This window comes from Pterocles gutturalis, unplaced genomic scaffold, assembly GCF_000699245.1.
Source record: "Pterocles gutturalis isolate BGI_N339 unplaced genomic scaffold, ASM69924v1 scaffold11768, whole genome shotgun sequence".
Lineage (NCBI taxonomy): Eukaryota > Metazoa > Chordata > Aves > Pterocliformes > Pteroclidae > Pterocles > Pterocles gutturalis.
This window is the reverse complement of record NW_010125656.1, coordinates 6,897-27,567: the sequence shown is the minus strand read 5'-3', so window position 1 is coordinate 27,567 and position 20,671 is coordinate 6,897. Positions and strand designations below refer to the sequence as shown.

General features: G+C 36.9%; 1 protein-coding gene across 1 annotated transcript; it reads right to left on the bottom strand.

Annotated features, from left to right (window-relative positions):
* Window positions 1-370: 370 nt before the first annotated feature.
* Window positions 371-16,569, bottom strand: LOC104465558 (RB1-inducible coiled-coil protein 1-like; the record flags this gene model as incomplete). Its single annotated transcript, XM_010078654.1, has 6 exons — window positions 16,451-16,569; window positions 14,380-14,507; window positions 13,054-13,180; window positions 12,629-12,799; window positions 1,796-1,998; window positions 371-803 (listed from the first exon to the last, which is right to left on the bottom strand). Coding segments are annotated over exons 2-6 (1,005 nt in total), but the record flags the coding sequence as incomplete, so codon positions are not given.
* Between the last annotated feature and the right edge of the window lie 4,102 nt (window positions 16,570-20,671).

Below are 20,671 nucleotides of genomic sequence, written 5' to 3'. Positions count from 1 at the left end.
AAAATCTTTACTTTCATTATAAGCGTAATTTTTATGAAAAAGGGAAAGAAAGCAGAGAAGTGACATCACTTTGCTTACACGCTACAAGAAGCTACTGCCTTTCAAACAGGAATGGCTATTTGAGAAATAAGAAAGATAACAAGCATTCATTATGAAGTTACACATTTTTCTAAAGGTCAAATTCCTAACATCCAAGAACTCTTAAAACTTCCCACCTCCCCTAATCTCTGCTTTGGTCTCCATTCAGAAAGTTATCTGAGAAAAAAATTAGTTACAAAAAGTAGAGTCACTTCAAAAGCATTGTCATCTGGAAAATTAACAGCAACATTCAATGCAATATAATTTGATTTTTAAAACGTTGTTAACTTACCCTGCTCATGGAATCAAAACATTTTCTGACCAGCGACTCAACATCGTTAGGTCTATCTTGAACATTTATCCAGTCTAACAAAGACACATTGAAGGAAGGCTGCTCATCATCTTTCAGTTCTACTGACGTTTCATCATCCTGGACAGTAGCATTTTGACCAGACTCTTTACCTTTTACGTTTTCAGGATCTGTGCCTTCCAAAGCTGAATGTTCAACTGACTTGCAAAATGAGGCTAACATTGATTTATTGTTCACTTTAGATACATCAGAATGAAGCACCAATTCAGCAGATTTCCCATCCTCAGTTTCTTCACTTTCTGCCCCTCCATGCTCAGGTGAAGAATCCAGTCTTCCTAAACACTCTCTGTAACTATGTCTTGTTAGGCACTCCAGCAGTGGTATCTTGGCCATGACAGAAACAGCAGAACCCAAGCTTTTTCAAAAAGGGTGAAAAGAAAAAAACATCAGTATCTAGAAGCCAATGTGACATAACTTAAATACAAGCCACCCATAACATGAAGTATTACTTATTTCAGAATTGAAGCAGATTTCAAAATTAATTTGGTAACCACCCTTTCAAAATGCTGTCATCAGTATCATCATCATGACAGTTTCATAAACTAAGCCTTTTTTTTTTTTTAAACACACAACTGTCACTTTTATGTTTCCAATCTGCATGGATACCAATGGTTATTAGCAAAGACGGAGCATCCTCTGGCTGACTACTTCTGCTGAGTTTGCATAGTTTCTATATATTTAGTAAAAGCTATGAAGTCCAACATTTTTATTAGAAGGTAAAACATATTTATGCTTTATTTCTCTAAGTATCCAGCATCTACTTACATTCTATTAGGCCGAGCTCTCACAGAAATACCATAATACTATAGTGTCCAGAAAGAAGTAAGATCTTTCCTTGAAGTAACATCTACATATATATAACAACATCCACATATATATATATAAAACACATATATATACACACACAACCCCTCAAAGGTATACATATACACCCAAAGTTTGTGTTATGACTTCATACTTTCAACACAGAGCATAATTCTTAATATCTGCTCAAGTGTATTAAAAAGCAATGAATTCAAAAGTGTAAAATGTGTTATTTAAAATTTTTGATTAATGTCTAAATTTATTATCTAGCTATTTCTAGTGCACATTAGCTCTTAAACAGCTGTTCAATAACGAGCATATCTTCCACATATTTCAGTACAGGTTTCTGTGTGCTGATGAATACAAAGAAAAAATGCCAGTTGAAAAAATGGGTAGCATAAAACAGAAAGAATGTTCTTCATGACACACAGTCAAATACATGCTTGATTCACTGGAACTAGCACCAGACACACAACACTCAAAAAATAAGTTTAAAATACAATAACTTTGGAGATTGAGGCTGAAGTTTAATGGCAAACCTACTGGGTAAGTTTCAACTTGATTTCATCTATGGACTGCAAATAGCTTGAATATACATTTTCAAACTTGAAAAGTAGCTTTTGGTAAGAGTATGTACAATCTTCCAAGTTGGCCATTATGGCAGCCCAGCCTTGATGCTGAAGATGCTCATCATGTACAAGACCTTCACAAAAGGAGCAAAGCTTCTTGGCAACCTCATACATTTCCTGCAAAAAAAAAAAAAAATCCACAAAAAATAGAAATCACTTCAGGTTATTACTGTGGTAACTATATAAAACATTGAAGTGAGACATTTAGAAAATATTAACATTAAAAATGTTAAATTTAGATAGCTAAAAAGGTGTACACCTTAAAACTTCAATTAAAAAGGAAACTTCCTTTATTATCAAATAAAAAATTTAATTAGACAAGAAAAAAATGTATAGATTATTTGCTGAGAAATATCTTCAGAACAGGCAGGTGAAAGTTGCAGTTCCAAAAAAACTTTAAAAAATTAAATGCTGCTAATATAAAATATTCAGTGCACACATACACGAATAACAATGCTTGTGCTAATCTGATAGAAGCAGCTGGCAAACAAGGTCCATGAAGAAGAAAACTGTTAATGAGCCAAGCAGAAGGTCAGAACAAGACACTGAATTGCAGGATCAGTCAGCAGAAGTGCAGGTGCATCAGACGCAAGAAGAGATGCACGAGGAAAACAGCACGGCAGATCATGAATTGAAGTTAATTATATGAAGTTAATAAACCAGATGCAACATGATGAGCAGCAGTGCAGAGCATCCACAAAACTCTAAAACGCACCCTGAAACCTGGTATATTCAAACGAGCATGGAAGCTCTTCTGCTAACAACTGGATGACATGGAGGCATTTTACTGCCATAGGAAGGGGAGAATTTAATTACCATGCAACTTGGCAGGGTTAAAAGAGACCTACATACGGCAAGTACCATATATTACTAAAAGTGCACTAACAGCAATGCCCATGATATTCCATCCCAAAGTTTTAACTAGTAGGAAGAACTATTTTAAGTTTACCAGTTTAAGAGAACAGACTGTCCCCCACAAAGGGCTTACTACTCAAACACCAAAATGAGAAAGTAAAACCAAAGTTATACAATAAATCCTTCAGCTCAGTACTTTATCAATAACCTATGACATGGAAAATATTCTCCTAAGCATACAAGTATGTTGGGTTTTGATATCTACTGACCCTCCAAGAAATAAAGACCTACTACTTTTTGCAGGTTGAGCATACTGTTAAACCAGGACTGAACAGGTAACTTTCCTCTGCTATAGTACATGTGAGAAACCATGCACGGAGAAACAAGTTATACACACACAGAGTGAGAAAGCCGTGTTAAAACCCAGCACATCAGTAGATTTCAGAATGCATTTGCTGCTGAACACATGGTTAGCAGCACATATGCATAGACAAGAAACCTCAGAGCCCAACAAAAATTATCTTCCTGAAATAAACCACAAAACCACAGAGCATTTTATCCAAACAATTCAGAATTAATATTGACAAAAGCTGAAAGTTATGAACACCCTCTCATTTTTTTAAGAGTCCAAGCCTTGTCTCAAGCAGCATGGCAAAATTCCTTCAAATCACTGGTATCTAGGCTATCAGCAGACGAACAACGACTATACAAGCATACTTACACATGCAACTCCAAGGAAATAAAAAGCTACTATAAAATTCTATCACTTCATAGTAAAGATGCAACTTGTCTTGTTTTCTGAACTTTGGTCACTTTCTGTGCACAGAAGAATAAGGATTTCCAGTCTGAAAAGAACAGTTATTTTATTTGCTGTACTTCCTAGGTTAAAAAAATCAACTGATAACACAACTGGGATGGCATCCAGATAATGCTGAAATCCGCAAGTCATTTTCTTCGGACTACCTACAGTTCGTCTATACAATTTAAATTCACTTAAGATGACAAATGAAATATTGACAACTTGAGCATTTAATTATTTTCTTAAAATCACTTTGTATACAAGTTACTCACAGGCAAATTCCACAGCACATAAAAAAGCAGAATTACTGCTTCCTCAATTATCATATTAAGAACCAAAATAACAGGCTGTTTTACCCTAAGGTACACTAAAAAATACACCAAAAATATGAAGCTGGAAAGGTAATTGAATATCCCCGCTGTGTTCTAGCGAGTGTCCTGGGAACGTTCACAAGCAGTTTACTTTCAACTCACAAACGCTATTCTCTTCCCAAAGTCTTCTTCCTCCTAACTCCTGGCAATAATTCCAGAAGTGAGAGTGTATGCAGAAGCACACAGTAGTCTGAAGACTAGAACATCACAAGCCATCTACAAAATCAAAACTGATCATAAAGACTTTTTACGCAGTTCCTTCAAGTGAGTATCACAGTTTACTGGGGAAAGTAAAGACTGGACTCCTCCCACCTTCAAATAAAAACATTTCTTTAAAAGCCCTGGGTAGAGGCTTTTTTGAGTTCTGTTTTCCTGTGGACAAACTCACTTAGCCCAGCACAGTTCAATGTGTCATAAGGAAATGTATACACTAGGCTTGATACGACCAGATTTCCCACCTTGAGGCACACTCTTAACTAGCGGCCAGCGGGTGCTTTCTTAGCTAGATCTAGTTAGCATGTTCCCGATGGAAGTCAAAAGTTACAAGTTAGTGTTGTCCTATGAAGCTTTGTTATATGTCATTCTTGATGCTCCCTTGAGAACCTAAACATTGTCAATTTAACATTTTAGTTTTAACAAGGTTGATTCCTCAACAAAACACTTTCAGATGCCAAACAGAAGTCATAAGTTACCAAATTTTAGCCAGGGGAAAAAAAAAAAATCATTACAACTGAGATTGCTTGTTACACTACCGATGACCAGCACTGACACTCTGTAGGAGTCTAACTTATGGCAGTTTACCCAAATTTAACCAAACCAGAAGCTTGCGTTCCAGCACTCTGACTCCTAGAAAAGTGAGAGTACACAACAGTATTTCACAGAGGGGCAAATTCATATTTCTTTATTTTTTAGAAACTATATAACAGAAGGGCATCCTAATAAGTGTCAGGACCTGTCATACAACAGAGACACACCCAAAGGAACTCTTATATAAAAATAAAAATACCCCAATGCCATCTAAGTATTCAATCAGGCATGAATTATCAAATTATTGTTGTATACACAGGAGACATGAAGATTAGAAAAAAAAAAATCCCCTTATGAAAGAAACCATAGATGTGATACTGAGAGACAAAAGATTTTCTCTGAACTATTTAGAGCTCAACTGAACTAAGATTGAGCTCAAAATTAATCTGCCTGAAAACAAAGCTAAGTTTCTTTCAAATAAAGTTATCTGCAAGCTAACACACTACAAGTCAAACTGTACAACTGAACAGAGACATGACTGTTACAGGGCACATATGCAAGATATTACAGCAGCAATCCATCTTATCCTCACAAACTTATTTTTACATGTGTATCCCAAGTGCTGAAGAAATTTTCTCTGGGTGGTGGGGGGCAAGCACTAGAACTCTGTCCGCATGGATGAATGCAAACACAATTAGAGTCCAGAGGAACCCGGTACTGCTTTTGGTGCTGGTTCCTTAGTCAATAGCATGAAACAATCTCATTACATTCAAATAGTACAGAATATTACTCTGAATTCAGGGAGCTGAAGTAGTTGGTTCTAACAAAGTTCAAACCACACAGAGTGACCATTTGCCCACCTGTCAGAACTGTTTCAGTCTTAGACTATATAAGCAGATAACAATCCAAGGAACAAGAACACTATGTTAAACTATTGCTTTACTTTTTAATGCTGCATGGAGGGGTCACGAAGAAAATACTTCAGTCAATCCTACAACCCTGCTTTCAGTATCCGAGGGCTTGCTGCAACAAAATGAAGTGGTGAAGCTTTTTGCATCCTTTGGATTATCTCGTCACTTAAAAGTAGTTAAATTAAAAACTGCACAGATATATATCCTTCTTATCATTCCATCGCTACTGAAATACATCTTCAAGTGATTTGGCTCCTTCCTACCATCTCCCTAGACAACATTTCTAGGGAGACCTCCTCAGGCTATTTTAGAAGGATCAAGACCAATCTATTTCACATAACTGGTATGTCTGTATACAGAAAAGAATTAAGCAGCTCTCTGCTAAATGAATCAAGCCTAAAAACTGAATTACGCCAGGCATATAAATAAAGGCCCGCAATCCAACATATGTTTTAACACTTCTTGGTAAATTTGCTAGCTCCAGCACAGAAAACGAAGCCTGCTTAACAACAGGCTTGCTTTTGTCATTGATTTTTCACAGATCCGCTCAAGGGTAATTGGCAGACACTCAACAGCTCACAGAGCGTAAAAATTAACTTCAGTTGCCTTGTAAAGCTACATCCACCTCACTCGGCTGTACCAGCATACCTGGAGTACTGACAGCTTCACCATACCACCGGAATGTGGACCTCAAGAAGCACGACTACCAGTACAAGGCTAGACAAACCCAGGCTAATCTCAATTAGCTCAATCAGCTGTCATGTTAAAGAGTAAATAAAGGCATCTTCACTTCCTAATTTGTCCAGAAATTCACAGTCCCACCAGAAGGATTTTTATCTCTGGCTGGATACTTCAACAGAACGTTTACTTGAATTACTTCCTTTGATCATCGTAATTTAAATTTAGGTGATTCTTCTGATTAGAATTACTTCAATTTAGTACTTTTCAATCAAAATCAGTAGAAGAAACAAAGTCCATTTTATCTAAACCAGAAACTAACTGGTCAAGTATTTCCATTAATTAAGACTTTGTCTTTGTATCCTACTGTTGTAATTCTGCTCACCTGAATGAAAAAATCCAGGCAAGTTCTGTTTGTCTTAAGTGGTCTTTGGACTTACCTCTATAGAACAAAAGTTCTCAGGAAATGCAGGGTTCTTTCCACTCTCTACAACCCTGTAGTAAAAGGAAACAAGTCATCAAAGTCCTCTATTGCCATGTATCTGAAATCCTGTAGAAAGGACTCCTTACAGGTTTCAGTCAGCCTAAAAAAAACCAACCTCAGACCAACAAAAAAAAAAAAAAAATCCTTGAAAGTGAAATTACACATGCCCATAACAGCAGATAAAACGCTTTCACAAAAGGTAACCATCATCTTGCTCACCAAAATTTGTAACCAAGATCGTTATCTAAGTCATACACCTCCAACTACAGCATCAGTAAAGATAATAGATTAACCACTTAAAGCTTTCAGCTTTTAAAACCTGTAATGGGAACAGCTAACTTCACTCTGAGGGAGACACTGATATTTCATGGCAATTTCTCTTCTTTGATTAGACAGATGATTATTCCATTCTCCTTCAATATTGGTCATTTTTGGTGACTGCGTCTTTTGAACATTTGTTCACAACTTACTACATACTCAGAAAGTATTTATCAGCATAATACCAAATGAGGTATTCTATAAGTCATAGCTTAATGACTTCAGCACTGTTTTCACTAGCTCTTTACTCTGGCATTAAGAGCAGGCTTGGAGAAGTCAAGTGACAGAATTTAGTGCCAAAAAAAGGAGCTGACATAAACCACCACAGCCAGGGAATCAAACCATGGTACAAAGTGACAACTCTCACTAGCTTGATTCCAAGCCACCCAAGTCTTTCTCTTCTAGTGAATTTTCTAAAACCTTGATCTAATAATTCTGGTTACGAAGGTGAACCAAAACAAATGCTATATATTTTAGTATACCTTAGGGTAGATCTTTTAGTATACCTCCAACTAAAACCCATTTCATTTTAACCCCACCCAGCTCCGCTACTTTAAAAGATTATGAGATCGATCACTGATCCAAGTCACAAAGAAGTCCGGACTTCTGTGGAGGAGCTAGGAGTGTGTCTGGATATTAGACGAGTAATTTAGCCAAAAAGAATGAGTAGCACTAATTTAGCTACACAATCGTTAGAAAACATTACAATTCCTTAAAGAACATTAAGATTTTAATTAACTCTTTTCCAAAGGGTCTCAAAACAGCTTTCTAGTAGAAATGAAAGAGCATTTCTCTAAATGGTAAACATGCAGCTTTCAGGAAACATGATTGTGCTTCTTGGCTTAAGTATTACGAAGCGTTTGGAACTAAACCAAGAATTATGTAGGTGCTATGACAACAACCATGGTTTCAAGCAACCAAATGAAATGACCACACAGTTTCTCATCCTCATCACCACTTCTCAAAGAAAAACCAAGCGGAATTGACAGTTTGATGATTACAGCACCAGTATCACAAGAAATGTGAAACAGGCCCACTAACAAAAAGTCCAGGTTTCCAATATCCTTCTGGGACAAATAAAGTGGGAGCTTCAACTAGATGGCTAAAAAAAAACAATGCTTTCCTAAAGGCTAAGCTATGAGAAATTACTTTAAGCACTAGTGTTAAAAGACCACAAGATCAGACAAGATTCACACAATGTAGTTTATTGCACAACGCCCTGTGTAGAGAACAGTTTGTCTGTTCCTACACTGGTGCATACATAACTTTTCGCAAGCACTCTGTGCACCTCGCTGTCCACATAGAGCAGCTCAAGGCCAAAACTGCTGAACTAGAAGTGGGAAACTAGGCTAGCGGTAAAAAGGCAAACTGTAACCCTTTAGGCACAGACATCTCAAAGGTAAGCTTTTAGTCAAAAGGAAACCAGGATATTGGGACAGAAAATGAAAATAAGCTTAGAAAGTTGCTTGAACTGAGATTTAAAAGCCAGACAGTAGATGCAACGAACACTGACCAAGAACTACCTGATAAAAAAAGTTTGCAAGACAAAGACATTGCATCATATGTGACAAAACCTATGGCAAGAATTTCAGTTTAATTGGTAAAGCAACAAGGTAACAGATATAGCTTCTTTCAAGCTACTGATTCTTTATACTACAAATGCTACATAATGACATCTTCTGTAATCAACAGGAAATCTGCATAGACGTTAAAATCATGAAAGCAAAAAGAAAAAAAAAATATGGTATTTTGACACAATAATCACAGTGGAGTGGAAAGCCAAACAGGCAGTAATAAGTTTTTCACAGGAATGATTTTCAGTTAGGATGTACTAAAATTAAAAAATGGTTACATATAAGTTAATGAAATTGGTTTCAAGTGGGGAAAAAAAAAAAAAGCTGCTTTTGCATATCCCTACACAATAGGCTCTAAGAATGCCAGGGCCTCCACTGAACAAAAAGATGACTTTTGTTTGTAGCTGTATAGTAACTAAGGATACCAGAAAATTATGGCAAAGAAAACACAGAAACCAAAAGTGGAATTTAAATCAATAATGGTCAGCTTTAGACAGGCAATAAATGATGGAGTGGAAATAAATGCATGGATTAATAAAAACATTTGTTAAAGGAGAATCTAGAATCATTTGTTATAATGGAAAAAAGTTAAAGGCCATATACCAGTGTATAAAAAGCATGGACCAGAAAAAAGTGAATCAGAAATATCTATATACCTTTTTCTACAGTACAAATAAGGTTCAAAATAAGGTAAGGTTAAAAAGAACACCTTTCGTGCAGTTCTACAGCACAGTGACCAAGTCACAGATGCCAAAAAACTTGATTCCATTCAACAGTTTTCAGGCAGGTTTAAAATGAGGGAGAATTCAGACAGAAAAAGTCTTCACACCCCAAAATAGTCATAATCCTCCAGACAACAAGTTTGCCTATTACTAAAGTGGACGTAGGGCATGAGGTACCAGAGATCACCAAGAGATTTCACAGTAAGTTAACAACCATCTTCTAAGCAATTTTTACTATTTCATATACTGTTTACAATTTCATATCAAGTCTGATTTTAAAATCATACTGTATATCCTCTGGGCAGCACTGATACCAAATTAAATAGAAATTGGTAGCAAAGATTGTCCCTTGCTTTTACATAGTTACACATCACTGTTTCTTATTGGTGACAAGAATAAGTAAGGCTTTCTATAATGAACAATGAATTTAGATTGTAATTTTGATGTTTCTAATACAAAACATTTTATCATGTATTAGTAGCAAATATTAATTAAATTTAATTAATTAAATTACCCTAAATTATTACAACAGGCAAAACCACTCCATCAAGTACCGCCACTCTGCTTTTCCAGTAAGGTAAGTTACTGTCTCTCTAAAATTAATAAAAAGACAAAGCTTGGATCATTATGAGGCAGATTTGTCAAGTCTATTTTGCAAGAAGTCTCCCGTACAGTACTTTCAGTGTGGCTTTGGATGCATCAGCCTCACAACTACAGAGCTTCAGAGCCTTTCTAGCTCTCCCCATATCTAATCAATTTTGAGAAGGATTAATATCCCATGTTTTCTCTTCCCCCCAGTCAAGAAGCTCAAGGTGAACCTTGAAGAAGATCAATGTTCTAACCACGTTCCCAGTCCTCCTTCAGTTTCTTCTGAATTACTGCTGCAATACTCCTCTACACAGGTTTCACATCTTGGTACATCTAAAGCCACGATAGCCTATTTACCAATCTTCCACCATAAACTACGGTTTTGTCATTCTCCTGACCACCCAATGCATTTTCACAGCCTAACACAGAGCCTATGGTTTTGAAAGACTGAAAAACTTGGATAAAATTAACTGTGGGCATGAAAGTATATCAGATTACAAAATATTAGTACCTCTTCAGTCTTTACATAAACTTCTAAGTTTTTCACAAAAGAATCTACTATCATTGTAGCCCTTTTACCAGCAGGGAACAACTGGAAGTGGAGAACAGAAAATCTTTTTCAAGACAGATCTGCAGGCTAAAAATAAAACATCCATTCTAGGTAGATCTATGTCTAAAGATCTTGAAATACTAAATTCCTTCCCCCATCCTGTAATAATATTAATAGATGACATCACGTATGGGAAGATTTATTTTCTTCTTGCAAATCAGCTCAGGACCACTCTAGATAAACGTTTCAGTCTCTAGATAAATATGTGTGTTGGCCAATAAAAGCTGTACTCCACACAGAGACTTTTTAAGAGTATTTCTGAAATATGGGCTTCCCTTACAAAAGACTTGCCACCAGAATGAGCCAGTAAAGAAACAAACAATTAATTTAAAAGCAGAAACACTGCAATAAACTTGCTTGCTCTGCACATTAATACACCCTTCAGAATCAAGGGGAAGAGAAGGTAGCACTAACAATTCTTTTCAAGTCTAAGTAGGAGTATTTTTTATAAAACTCCTGGAATATAAAAAGCTTACTCCAGAGGAATTAAATTTGTTCTATCAGTGTACACTAACTTCACCAGACCAAAACCCAAATCAAGTAGCTTCAAGACCACAAAAACAGGGATGGGATGAAGAAAGAAAATAAACAGCAACAACGAGAAATGTGAGACTGGGTACCACTGCCTTTCACTTCGATTACCCTAAGTAAAGCACAAACACAAAGCCTATGTAATTAGTACAGCCCCCCTTTCATATCAAATCAATATGTTAAGCATTTAACAGATACCAGTCTTGCTGACTTTTATAAGATCCTCTTAACACCTCACCAAAAAACAGTTTTAAAGCACTTTCAGTTTCAGCTGCTAAAACCAGCATCTTCACACTCTTCAAGGAGCACAAATGAAAACCTCCCACTCCTAGCTGGATTCACACTGATATCCACTCTTGTCTGTATGTCAGATTTCTAATAACTCAAGGTCCTATTTACTAAGTCAGCAGTAACTGTCAACAGGTGCTGGAGAGAGGAAGAGAGTCTACTACTCAGTCCTTGCCTTACATCAGACAGTACGTCAAGGTCAGATTATTCAGGCTAACTTTCCCTTCCTGACAAACCAGGAGGCCAAGGAGGAAAACCAAAAAAACCCTGTACTATATGCAAGACTTGGCACTTTTCTCTGAATTCAGCTGTACAGTGTTAGCCACTTCAAGCACTACATATCCTTTTGGACTGCATTAAAGTTGTTACCGAAGCTAACAAACTTTATTACCAAGACAACATGCTAAAAACATGTATTACAATTCATTTGTGTTACACATAAGCATTCCCCTGCTCCCAGCCGTTGGAAGTTTAAATAATCTTTAGAGCTATAAAAAAATATTTAATGTATTTAGAATGTAAAATTTGAAAAGGAAAATGAGGGCAGTATTTCCTGACATGAAGAAAAGCGATCAGTCCAGCTACTGAAGGCATTGTGTCACTCTCTTGAACACATAGCCCTTCCTAATGCAGGCACACTTGATATCTTACTGGCCACGTTGCAGGGAACTAGTTCCCCCATCAAAATAATACAGAATTATCAAATTGAAATTCTGACAAGTTTGCTTTCTATGCAACTAAAAGCCAGCACTTGACAGCAATGGATGTGAATTTTAGGCAAAGGAAACTTAGTTTAATTAATTCCTTATCAGTTGTTTAGACATATAATATGAAACAGAAGCTTGGCAAAGTGCTATTAAAAAATTTACTGATAATTTTCTACTTGGGTTAACAACATTTCCAAAATAATAAAGTTTTCTGTTTTAAGGTTGAAGCAGACTGAAGACACTGAAAATAAGGCAGAACATTAAGGCATGGGTCCAAAGCAACCAGACTGCTTTTATTTTGCAAAAGCCACAAACACACACATCCGTAAAGCCTTGTTACAAAACGTTTTTGAAAGCAGCTTTGAACATGCTGAAGAAGTACGCACATTTCAATACCTACCTTGAAACTTTGAGACAAAGGCTCTGAAGAATACATCATCACTAAGACACCATTCTTACTGTCTTTTGAACAAACCATTCCATAATTTATATCAAGCTTCCCCTCTGACATATAAAAAGGTTATTTTCCATCGGTGTGCAAGAATACAGTAAGAATTTACTTACCACAGCAAGCTGTGTCCGTGATGCTACTGTATGAAACACTGCAGGCATCATGAGAGATTCTTCTACTTTCAATTCCATCTCATTCTCCGCTGAAAACGTGGTTTTGGGGATAGCTGGTGGACGTTCACACAAGATCATTTCTTTGTTGAATAAAAAAATTGGATTTGTGTCCTATAATCAAAAAGAAAATAAAACCAAACACTGAATAACCACAAGAAATACTGGTCAATCCCCAATTATTTCATCATGGGGGTAACATGTCTTAAGAATGTGTTAAAATCTAAATGCATAAGCTGAATACTGTTGCTCAAAGCAAAAAAATCCAGCAAACAGTACACTACTGAAAAATACTTAAAAATCCTTTAACGAAACATCTTTTTCCTCCCCTATAAATGACAGTTTATAAGAATGCAGTATGCACTTACTGTTCCAGCACTGTAACTACACACTCTTCTGTCTGGTGCCATACACTCTCCTCCATTGACAACCAGGACTTGGTGCTGAATGGCAATCTTATACTTTGTTTGAATTGCATGTTTCAGATCAGCCACACTGGAGAGAAAAAAAAAAGAAAAAAAAAAAGGAAGAGAAGATGGCACTACCAGCATAATTGTGTCTCTAATTTTACATACTCCTGTAATAGAGGCAGGTGACTTGTCTGTGTCAAAGCAGAACTTTTTTTAAAGAACTATTACTTTTTATTCTGCACAGTGACATATTTCTAAGTTTCTTAAGTGCTGTCATGTTTGGCACTCTGGATATCCAGCTAATAAGCTATCAGCTAAAAGAAGACAGTCTCTGCATTACCGGTAACTCATCAGCAGTCTTCTTCCAAGAAGATCTGATAACATGCTGAAATTCTGGATTAAATCACATCAAGCATTTAGGATAATAACTGTAAATGTCATACTATGTTGTATGTGCAGATGTTATACCTCACCGTGGTTTAGGAACAGAATGTCTCAATTCCTTACAATTCATTCATCACTAACAGAATATGAAGGCAGCCGGTAAGTTTGGCTCTTGCTAGCTCCGAGGTATATGGGCTATCATGGTATTTATGCCCAATTTACTTACTAAATCAGAGTCCTATATCAGGAAAAGGGAAATGGAATGTGGAGCCTTATAACATAGGACAGAACCAACTTTTACCCATCCTGGACATGAGACAAAAACCTATATGCCAGTTTTTTTAGCATCTGAACTAAAAATATTACAGAGTGCACATTTTTTTCAGGGTAAGTATATACTGACAGAAGAAAGACCAATCTGCAGAATTTCTTCTATGACTCCAGTCAGTAAAAAAATAAAGCTTTTACAGAGGAGTCATAAATAAAAATGCTATCCAATAAAAGGTCATAAAAGATCAGAAGTCATTACGACAGTTTTTCCAAAAATCACCAAACATACCACCAGACTCAGCTATAAAAGCAGGTCATCTTCTGCCACTGCCCCAGAAAGTAAATAACCTCTCCACTCTTTCATTGGGCCTCAAACACACACAACTACCTGCAAGGCACTGAAAAAGCTAATCTAGAAAAAGAAAAAAACAACCACCACACCACAAAAACAAAACCAACCAACAACCCACACCCACCCCAAAATTCACTCAAATATATGAAAACCTAGAAGATAACTAAATGGACATACCAAAAAACCACTGAGTATCAATTCTGCAGAACTCTGTATACAAAAATATACTCTTTTTTCTAATTTAAAACAAACCAAACAATATGCAATTCATTTCTTACTTTTGTACAGCAAGTTCTGTGTCAAAGGTAAGGGTAGTTCCAGTGTTGACCAGAAATACATATAGCTTCATGATGATTTCTTTAGGTCTCTGAAGTTTGTAACTTCCACTGCTAAAACCATTTAGAAACTGTAAACAAAAAAAAAAAAAAAATCAAGTTTTAGTTTCACATACAAGTTATGAAAAAGACACATAAATGCCTTTGAAAAAATACTTTTAGGTATATAGCAGGTGAATACATCAGTTCTCATATTCCTAGACATAGAGAAGCTCCTCTGACAAGAAACATGGGCAAGGTAAGCCTCTGCATATGGAGGTGGTTAGGAGAACACATGAAAATACACTCTGAGGAGAATTCAAAAAAAAAAAATGACTTTCAGTTGCTGAGGCCACCATCTCAGACCATTACCTGGCTTTTTCTCAATTAAGAAATGCATTTTTAAAGCCCCAGATACTGTTATTTCCAGACATTTTTTCTAGACTTTACAAACAGCAGCATGATCTATGCTGCAGGTATTAATTCCTCAACTTAGAGCTACAAAGCCTAGCTCTCACTACTATCCCTGCCCATAGTTTTTTCACTCAGCCATATGGAAGCATTAGCAAAATAAAAAGAAAAAAAGGCAAGATTATGTAGATTTTATTTTTGTATCTCCCCATAATTAAATAATAGTTTTAAAAACTATTGTCCTCCATTTTCAGCACTAGCTAAATTTGTCACTAATGGCAAATACAGCACAATCAAGAAAGTGCGGTCCAACGCACTGTCCTAGAAGCATCTGGATGGGTGACTATAAGCACATATTTTTCCAGTGTACACAACAGATGTAAAACACTGAACTGCTTCGTACGTTGAGACTTCATCTGAGATTTTATCACTGAACTGTACTTTTGAGCCTTTTTCTCTTCTCTTCCATAGGAGCTCAGAAGTTTACGAATAACAAAGCTGCTGCAGAAGTACAACTAGCACTAGTCACTAATGACCTGAAATGTTTTTGATGTGGAAGGAGTTATGGAAAGTTAAGCTGTAAAAGTTTTAGCTTCTCACCAATATTCTTATAACATTATTAAAAATTACTTTTTGAGTTAAATTACCATAGGAAATGTAAGAAATCCCTCTTTCTCTGAGATATGAACAGGACACACATGCAAGGTCTGCAGAGCTCATTAAATTATTCTAAAATGAGTCTGAATTTCCATTTATCTCTGTGCCTACATAGAGAAAAAATACAGAAACTGCAAAGAAAAATAACAAAAAAACCCCACTAAAATAGGGAGGGAGGAGGAGTTTTACCAGAATAATTCTAGAAAGCCACAAGAGCTTTCTTTCAAGAAAGGTATGTGGCTTTCCGCACACTTTTCAAGCATTCATTTTAGTACATAAACTGTCAAAACATGCATTTCCACACCAAGGCTTCAAAAACAGAACCGTATCAAATAAGAAAAGCCCCAGATGAAAAATTTGATGCAAACAGTTTTGCTGTGCTTACACTTGAACTCTACTGTACTCAGTGGTACCAGCTCCAATTGACATTGGAAAAAGAGGAATACACTCTATAGACAAAGTTATCAGATAGACAAAAACTGCTGAACACCAAGAACAAGCTAGCAATAACTTCTTACTAAATTCTTTGGCCTAGGTTTCAGAATTAATAAGTGCTGTGTGTACAGAGAGACTTCTTTTCACAGAGAGTAGATCTGTCACTGTGGCCCAGGCAGAATTAGAAATAAATGGTAAACACAACGCTTAAAGCAAGCACCATGGAGCACCCACCAAAAAAAGCTCTTTGCCATCTAAGCAGAGTTAAAAGGCTTGTATAGTATCTAGTTTTCATATGAACACCACTTTCCAAGCTGAAGTGATATTTAAGAGAGAATCTGTCCAGACATCTCATGTACATAAAGTGAAATTGTAATAAAACATTACCCCCTCCATACCTTAACACTAAAGCTAACTATTTAAAACACAGACAGAAAAAATATAAACAATAGCAAAAAATATTTATTATAGCATCTGTCACAAATACATCAGTAGTCTCAAACTTTTTAACTTCAAGCAAAGAAAGAATTACCTTCAGAGACTATATGAAGCTATCACCTTCTTCAAATTCAACAGGAAAATAAATGCGCACATTCGCTTTACTTGATTTTTGGCAACAGAGTAGCATGGCTGTTCAAAGCCAGAGAAAATCTACAAAGAAAAGATACAGAACACAATTACAGGTATTATTAAAACATCAGGATTTTATGGTCATCGTTGAATCTAACCCAGAGCAGAAAGAATAATTATGTGGTAGTTTTGGTTTTTTTCCAATTAACAATTCTATCCAGTTACAAGTCTGCTCAAAACTGCCACATACTTGAATACTTTCGCCTGCAAGTTTGGTTTAAAATAAGCATTAATGATATTCTTCAGTATTTAAAAGGAAGCAAAGTTAGTTCACTGCAAAGAACTACTTGTATTTCCATTAACTGGAAGTATTTTTCAGAACTGATGCAGAATGTTGAAATGATGATGCTAAGAGCAACAGACCAAGTTGTAAAAAAATCCGATTAATCTAAGAAAATCCAGTACAAAAAGGCACACAGGATACTGCTGCTGAATGAACAGCTTGATCCTGCAGCTGTATCCAAGATTCCTTCAGGAATCAGCATCACCCTCCTCACCTGAAACAAGATAACCACATTTGTTACGCCATTCACCTACTTTCAAAACATTAGAATTTTTTTTTTTTTTAATAAACTGAAGATGTTGACATTCCCAGCTGCTGGTCACTGGCACTCTTGCCAGGGGCTTCCTCTCCCAGATCTGGTGTTTAAACTACAATGGAAACTACAACAAGCAAAATGAGCCAGATCAGCAAAGGTGGTTTTTTAGGCTACCCTGTCAGCTAAGCAGCAGTGCCAAAGGAGAAGGGGCCCTTGGCAAGGAAGAGAGTGACGGGCAGTAGGGCTCAGGGCAGTCAGGCAAGCGCACAAACCCCGAACAGCAAACATTATTTCTAACATGCTAATGACCTACCAAGCTTTCTGAGAAGATGATCAGGCACTATAAAGGGTGATAATCCATTACTAAAAATAGCTTTGCTGAAACCTGAAAACCATTTAAACTTTTAAATAATTTTATACAACTCGTGCTACTACCAGTAAATCAAAAACACTTCAACCCAAATTTGAAAAAAACTTCTGATAAAAGAAAAAATTACACAACTATTACATTCATTTCATGGGCATGGAACAGATGGCACTTTGTTAGGCCATTATTTGAGCTACTATCTTCCTCCCTCCTGTTAACTTCCTCTTTCCTCCCATGCAAGATGCACATACATCATCTCGTCAGAAGCAAAGCTGCAATAAAAGGGAAAAAAAACAGTGTGTTTAAGTACCACCACTGGAATACTAGTAACTGAAGCGTCCTCTTCCAGCTCAGCGATCAGCAGTCAGTAATTGTACTTGAACAAAATAATTTTATGAATACTTGCTTTAGATGAAAATAATGTGCATTAACATGAATAATGAGAAACTACTGAAACACTTCTGCCACAAAGTAGGATCACAACACTACAATCTGTGTTAAGCCCTTTGCAACAACTAAGTAGTAAAAAAAAAAAAAAACAAAAAACACCACACAACACAAAAAAACCCCACAAAAAAAAAAAGTGCTGTTTCTTCCACTCAACATTTCAACAAACAATCCTGGAGGAAGAGAACAACAAATTTGTATGGTCTCAATAATAGGTTACTATTTAAAGAAAAGAAAAAAAAAAAAAAAAAAAAAAAAGAAGAATTCACCCATTTCCTCGGCTGCCACAAAATCCAGTGGGTACTTCCAGGAACAGAGGAATCACATGAAGGAAGGTTTCAGAGAACATGCGCCTTTAACATCAAGCTCTCCGGCAGATTCACCGGAGCCCAAAAAAGGCAGGCGGCAGCCCTCCCTTCTGCAGGAGCTATGCTGAGCGCCTCCAGCAGCCTGTTACCACAACACTGGAACAAACTGAATTCTGAGAGCTCTCCCTAGTCTTGCATCTCTGGACAGCATCTGTCTGAGCCCAGGCAGGTCCTAGACTAGTTAAAGGAAGAGATGCATGAAAACTGCTCACAGTTGCCTAAGTCTCTTTTCTTCCAAAAGTCACGTTACAACAGACAATCACAAGCAAGGTCAGTTACATATCACAAATCAGCCTTTAAGTTTGTTCCCAATATTCAAGAGTATTATGATTCAGCAGTAAAACAAGTTTTTAACATAAGCTTGGAGTGAAAGTCAGGCACTATCAAGCTTCAATAGAATAAACACATTTTAATTCTTCTTCTGTTTGTATTACCTCAGCAGGTCATTAAGAGAATTTCAGGTTTTTTTAGCATTACACTGTTACATAGTGTTACAAGTGTCAAACTTCTTAGCGTTACACTGCTGAAATTATTTTAATTCATCTTAAAAGAGGTTGAAGAATTACAAAATTTGACAACTACTCAAGACAGAGCTGCTAACTAGGTAATCAGATAAACTGTAACAAAAAGATTAATCCACCCAGGTTATTCGTTTGAACTGTGTGACCTGCAGCATTATGATCCATGCTATGATATAAACTCCATCAGAGCAGAATCCACGCTCCATTAGCTGATTCCGACTGTTCCACTGTTTCACTATTATTTCCAACTTCACAAACTCAAACACTGAAATACGGCACTCAGGGTAGGACAAAGCCAGAAATCAACATTTATTATGCTGTTCTGGTTTACAGGGACATTATCAACTTCCCTTTAAAGTTAAGTTCCCTCTACAATATTCTGGTATTTAAGTCTGTGCACATGTTTTTGACATCTCACTGCCCATAACTCCTTTGTAAACTGGATTACAAACTAGACTTAAGCAAACAAGTAATCAATACATTTTTCTTTAACCCCCTGGAATTTAAACTGAGCTATGCCAAAGTCATGGCTTTCCTTTAAGCCCAATGTTTAAAATTCCATCTTCTACAACAGCAACACAGCTGCAGTATAAGGTACTTCGCTTTCAGTGCCTGGGGAAGTACTGCTTCACGTCTGTCCAGTAAGTGCTGTACTTATCAATGTTTCATCTCTCAGGTCACAGAGGACCAAGAGGCGCAAGCTCTTCCCCCGTTCATGGATACCTCCAGGTTGGAAAGTATCCCACCACTCTGAAAGCAGCTCAGCTTAACTACCTAAACAAGGCGAGACTCTCACCGTTCACTCAGAAGTCTGCAATCCCACAATGTTAATCACTAGACTTTCACATAGCTCTGCATGAGCATCATCTGTATGCTGCTAACAAAGAAAGGTTCACCCACTGGGGACCAGCTGGGGCTCTGCTGCAGGTAACAGATAGTGCCTCCAACATGAGCCGTAAATGTCAACCCTGATTACACGGGTCAGGCTTCTCACAGGAGAGATCACTGCACAATTCCTCCCTGTCAAAAGGTCAGTTCATCTGAGGCAAAGGCTGACAAGCCCATCACGTGCTCGAAAGACTCAAATGCTGCTCCTCATTCACTGAATATCCCATCTGGAGAACACCTCCCCTCAAGGAGAATATACTATTGCCTCTGGAGGTGGAGAGCCAACTTCGGGGCGCATTAATTTCCATACAGCAATTCTTAAGGTTTGCTTTTAAGATGCTGCAATTCCTGTGATTTCACCTTTCTCTCCTCTCCTTTCAGAGCGGGGTTTCCTGTTTCACTTTGACTTACGCAGCTTTATCACAGACAAAGGTATGAAACTAGCACCAAATGTTCCTTCCTTCCAATGCAGTTTGCTTTCTTCTACCTCCATTCCCCTTGCTTTTTCAGGTGCCCTTCTCAAAAAAATGTTCTCTTGATCTAACTTGCACACCTCATCTCACAAAGGGTTTTACAACACATATTTCCTAGTATCAAAGGCAAAGGAACACAGAGACTGCAGTTGAATTTAAAGAAGCACCTTCCTTCACGTTAGTTTCAAGATCACCTCTAAAAGCAGACTTCAAGGAGCTTTCTTCAATGCTGCAACCAATGCACCTAACCAGAAATATCTTAATTTTGCAAAAGACTACTACCACCACCAGAAGAATAGTCAGAGTGACCTCATTATGAGGGTACTCATTCCTTACTAATGCTTTTAGCAACAGAAATGGCTTAATTTCTAGAACAATGCAAATGCATACCCTTATCTGGACAACCGAGTGTTGAAAGGAAACACACTTTAAAAGGCACTTAAAACGCTTAAAGTAAAACTTACAAAAAAATAAAATCCTAAACTATGTGATCAATAAACAGTAGGGCTCCTCCTGACCC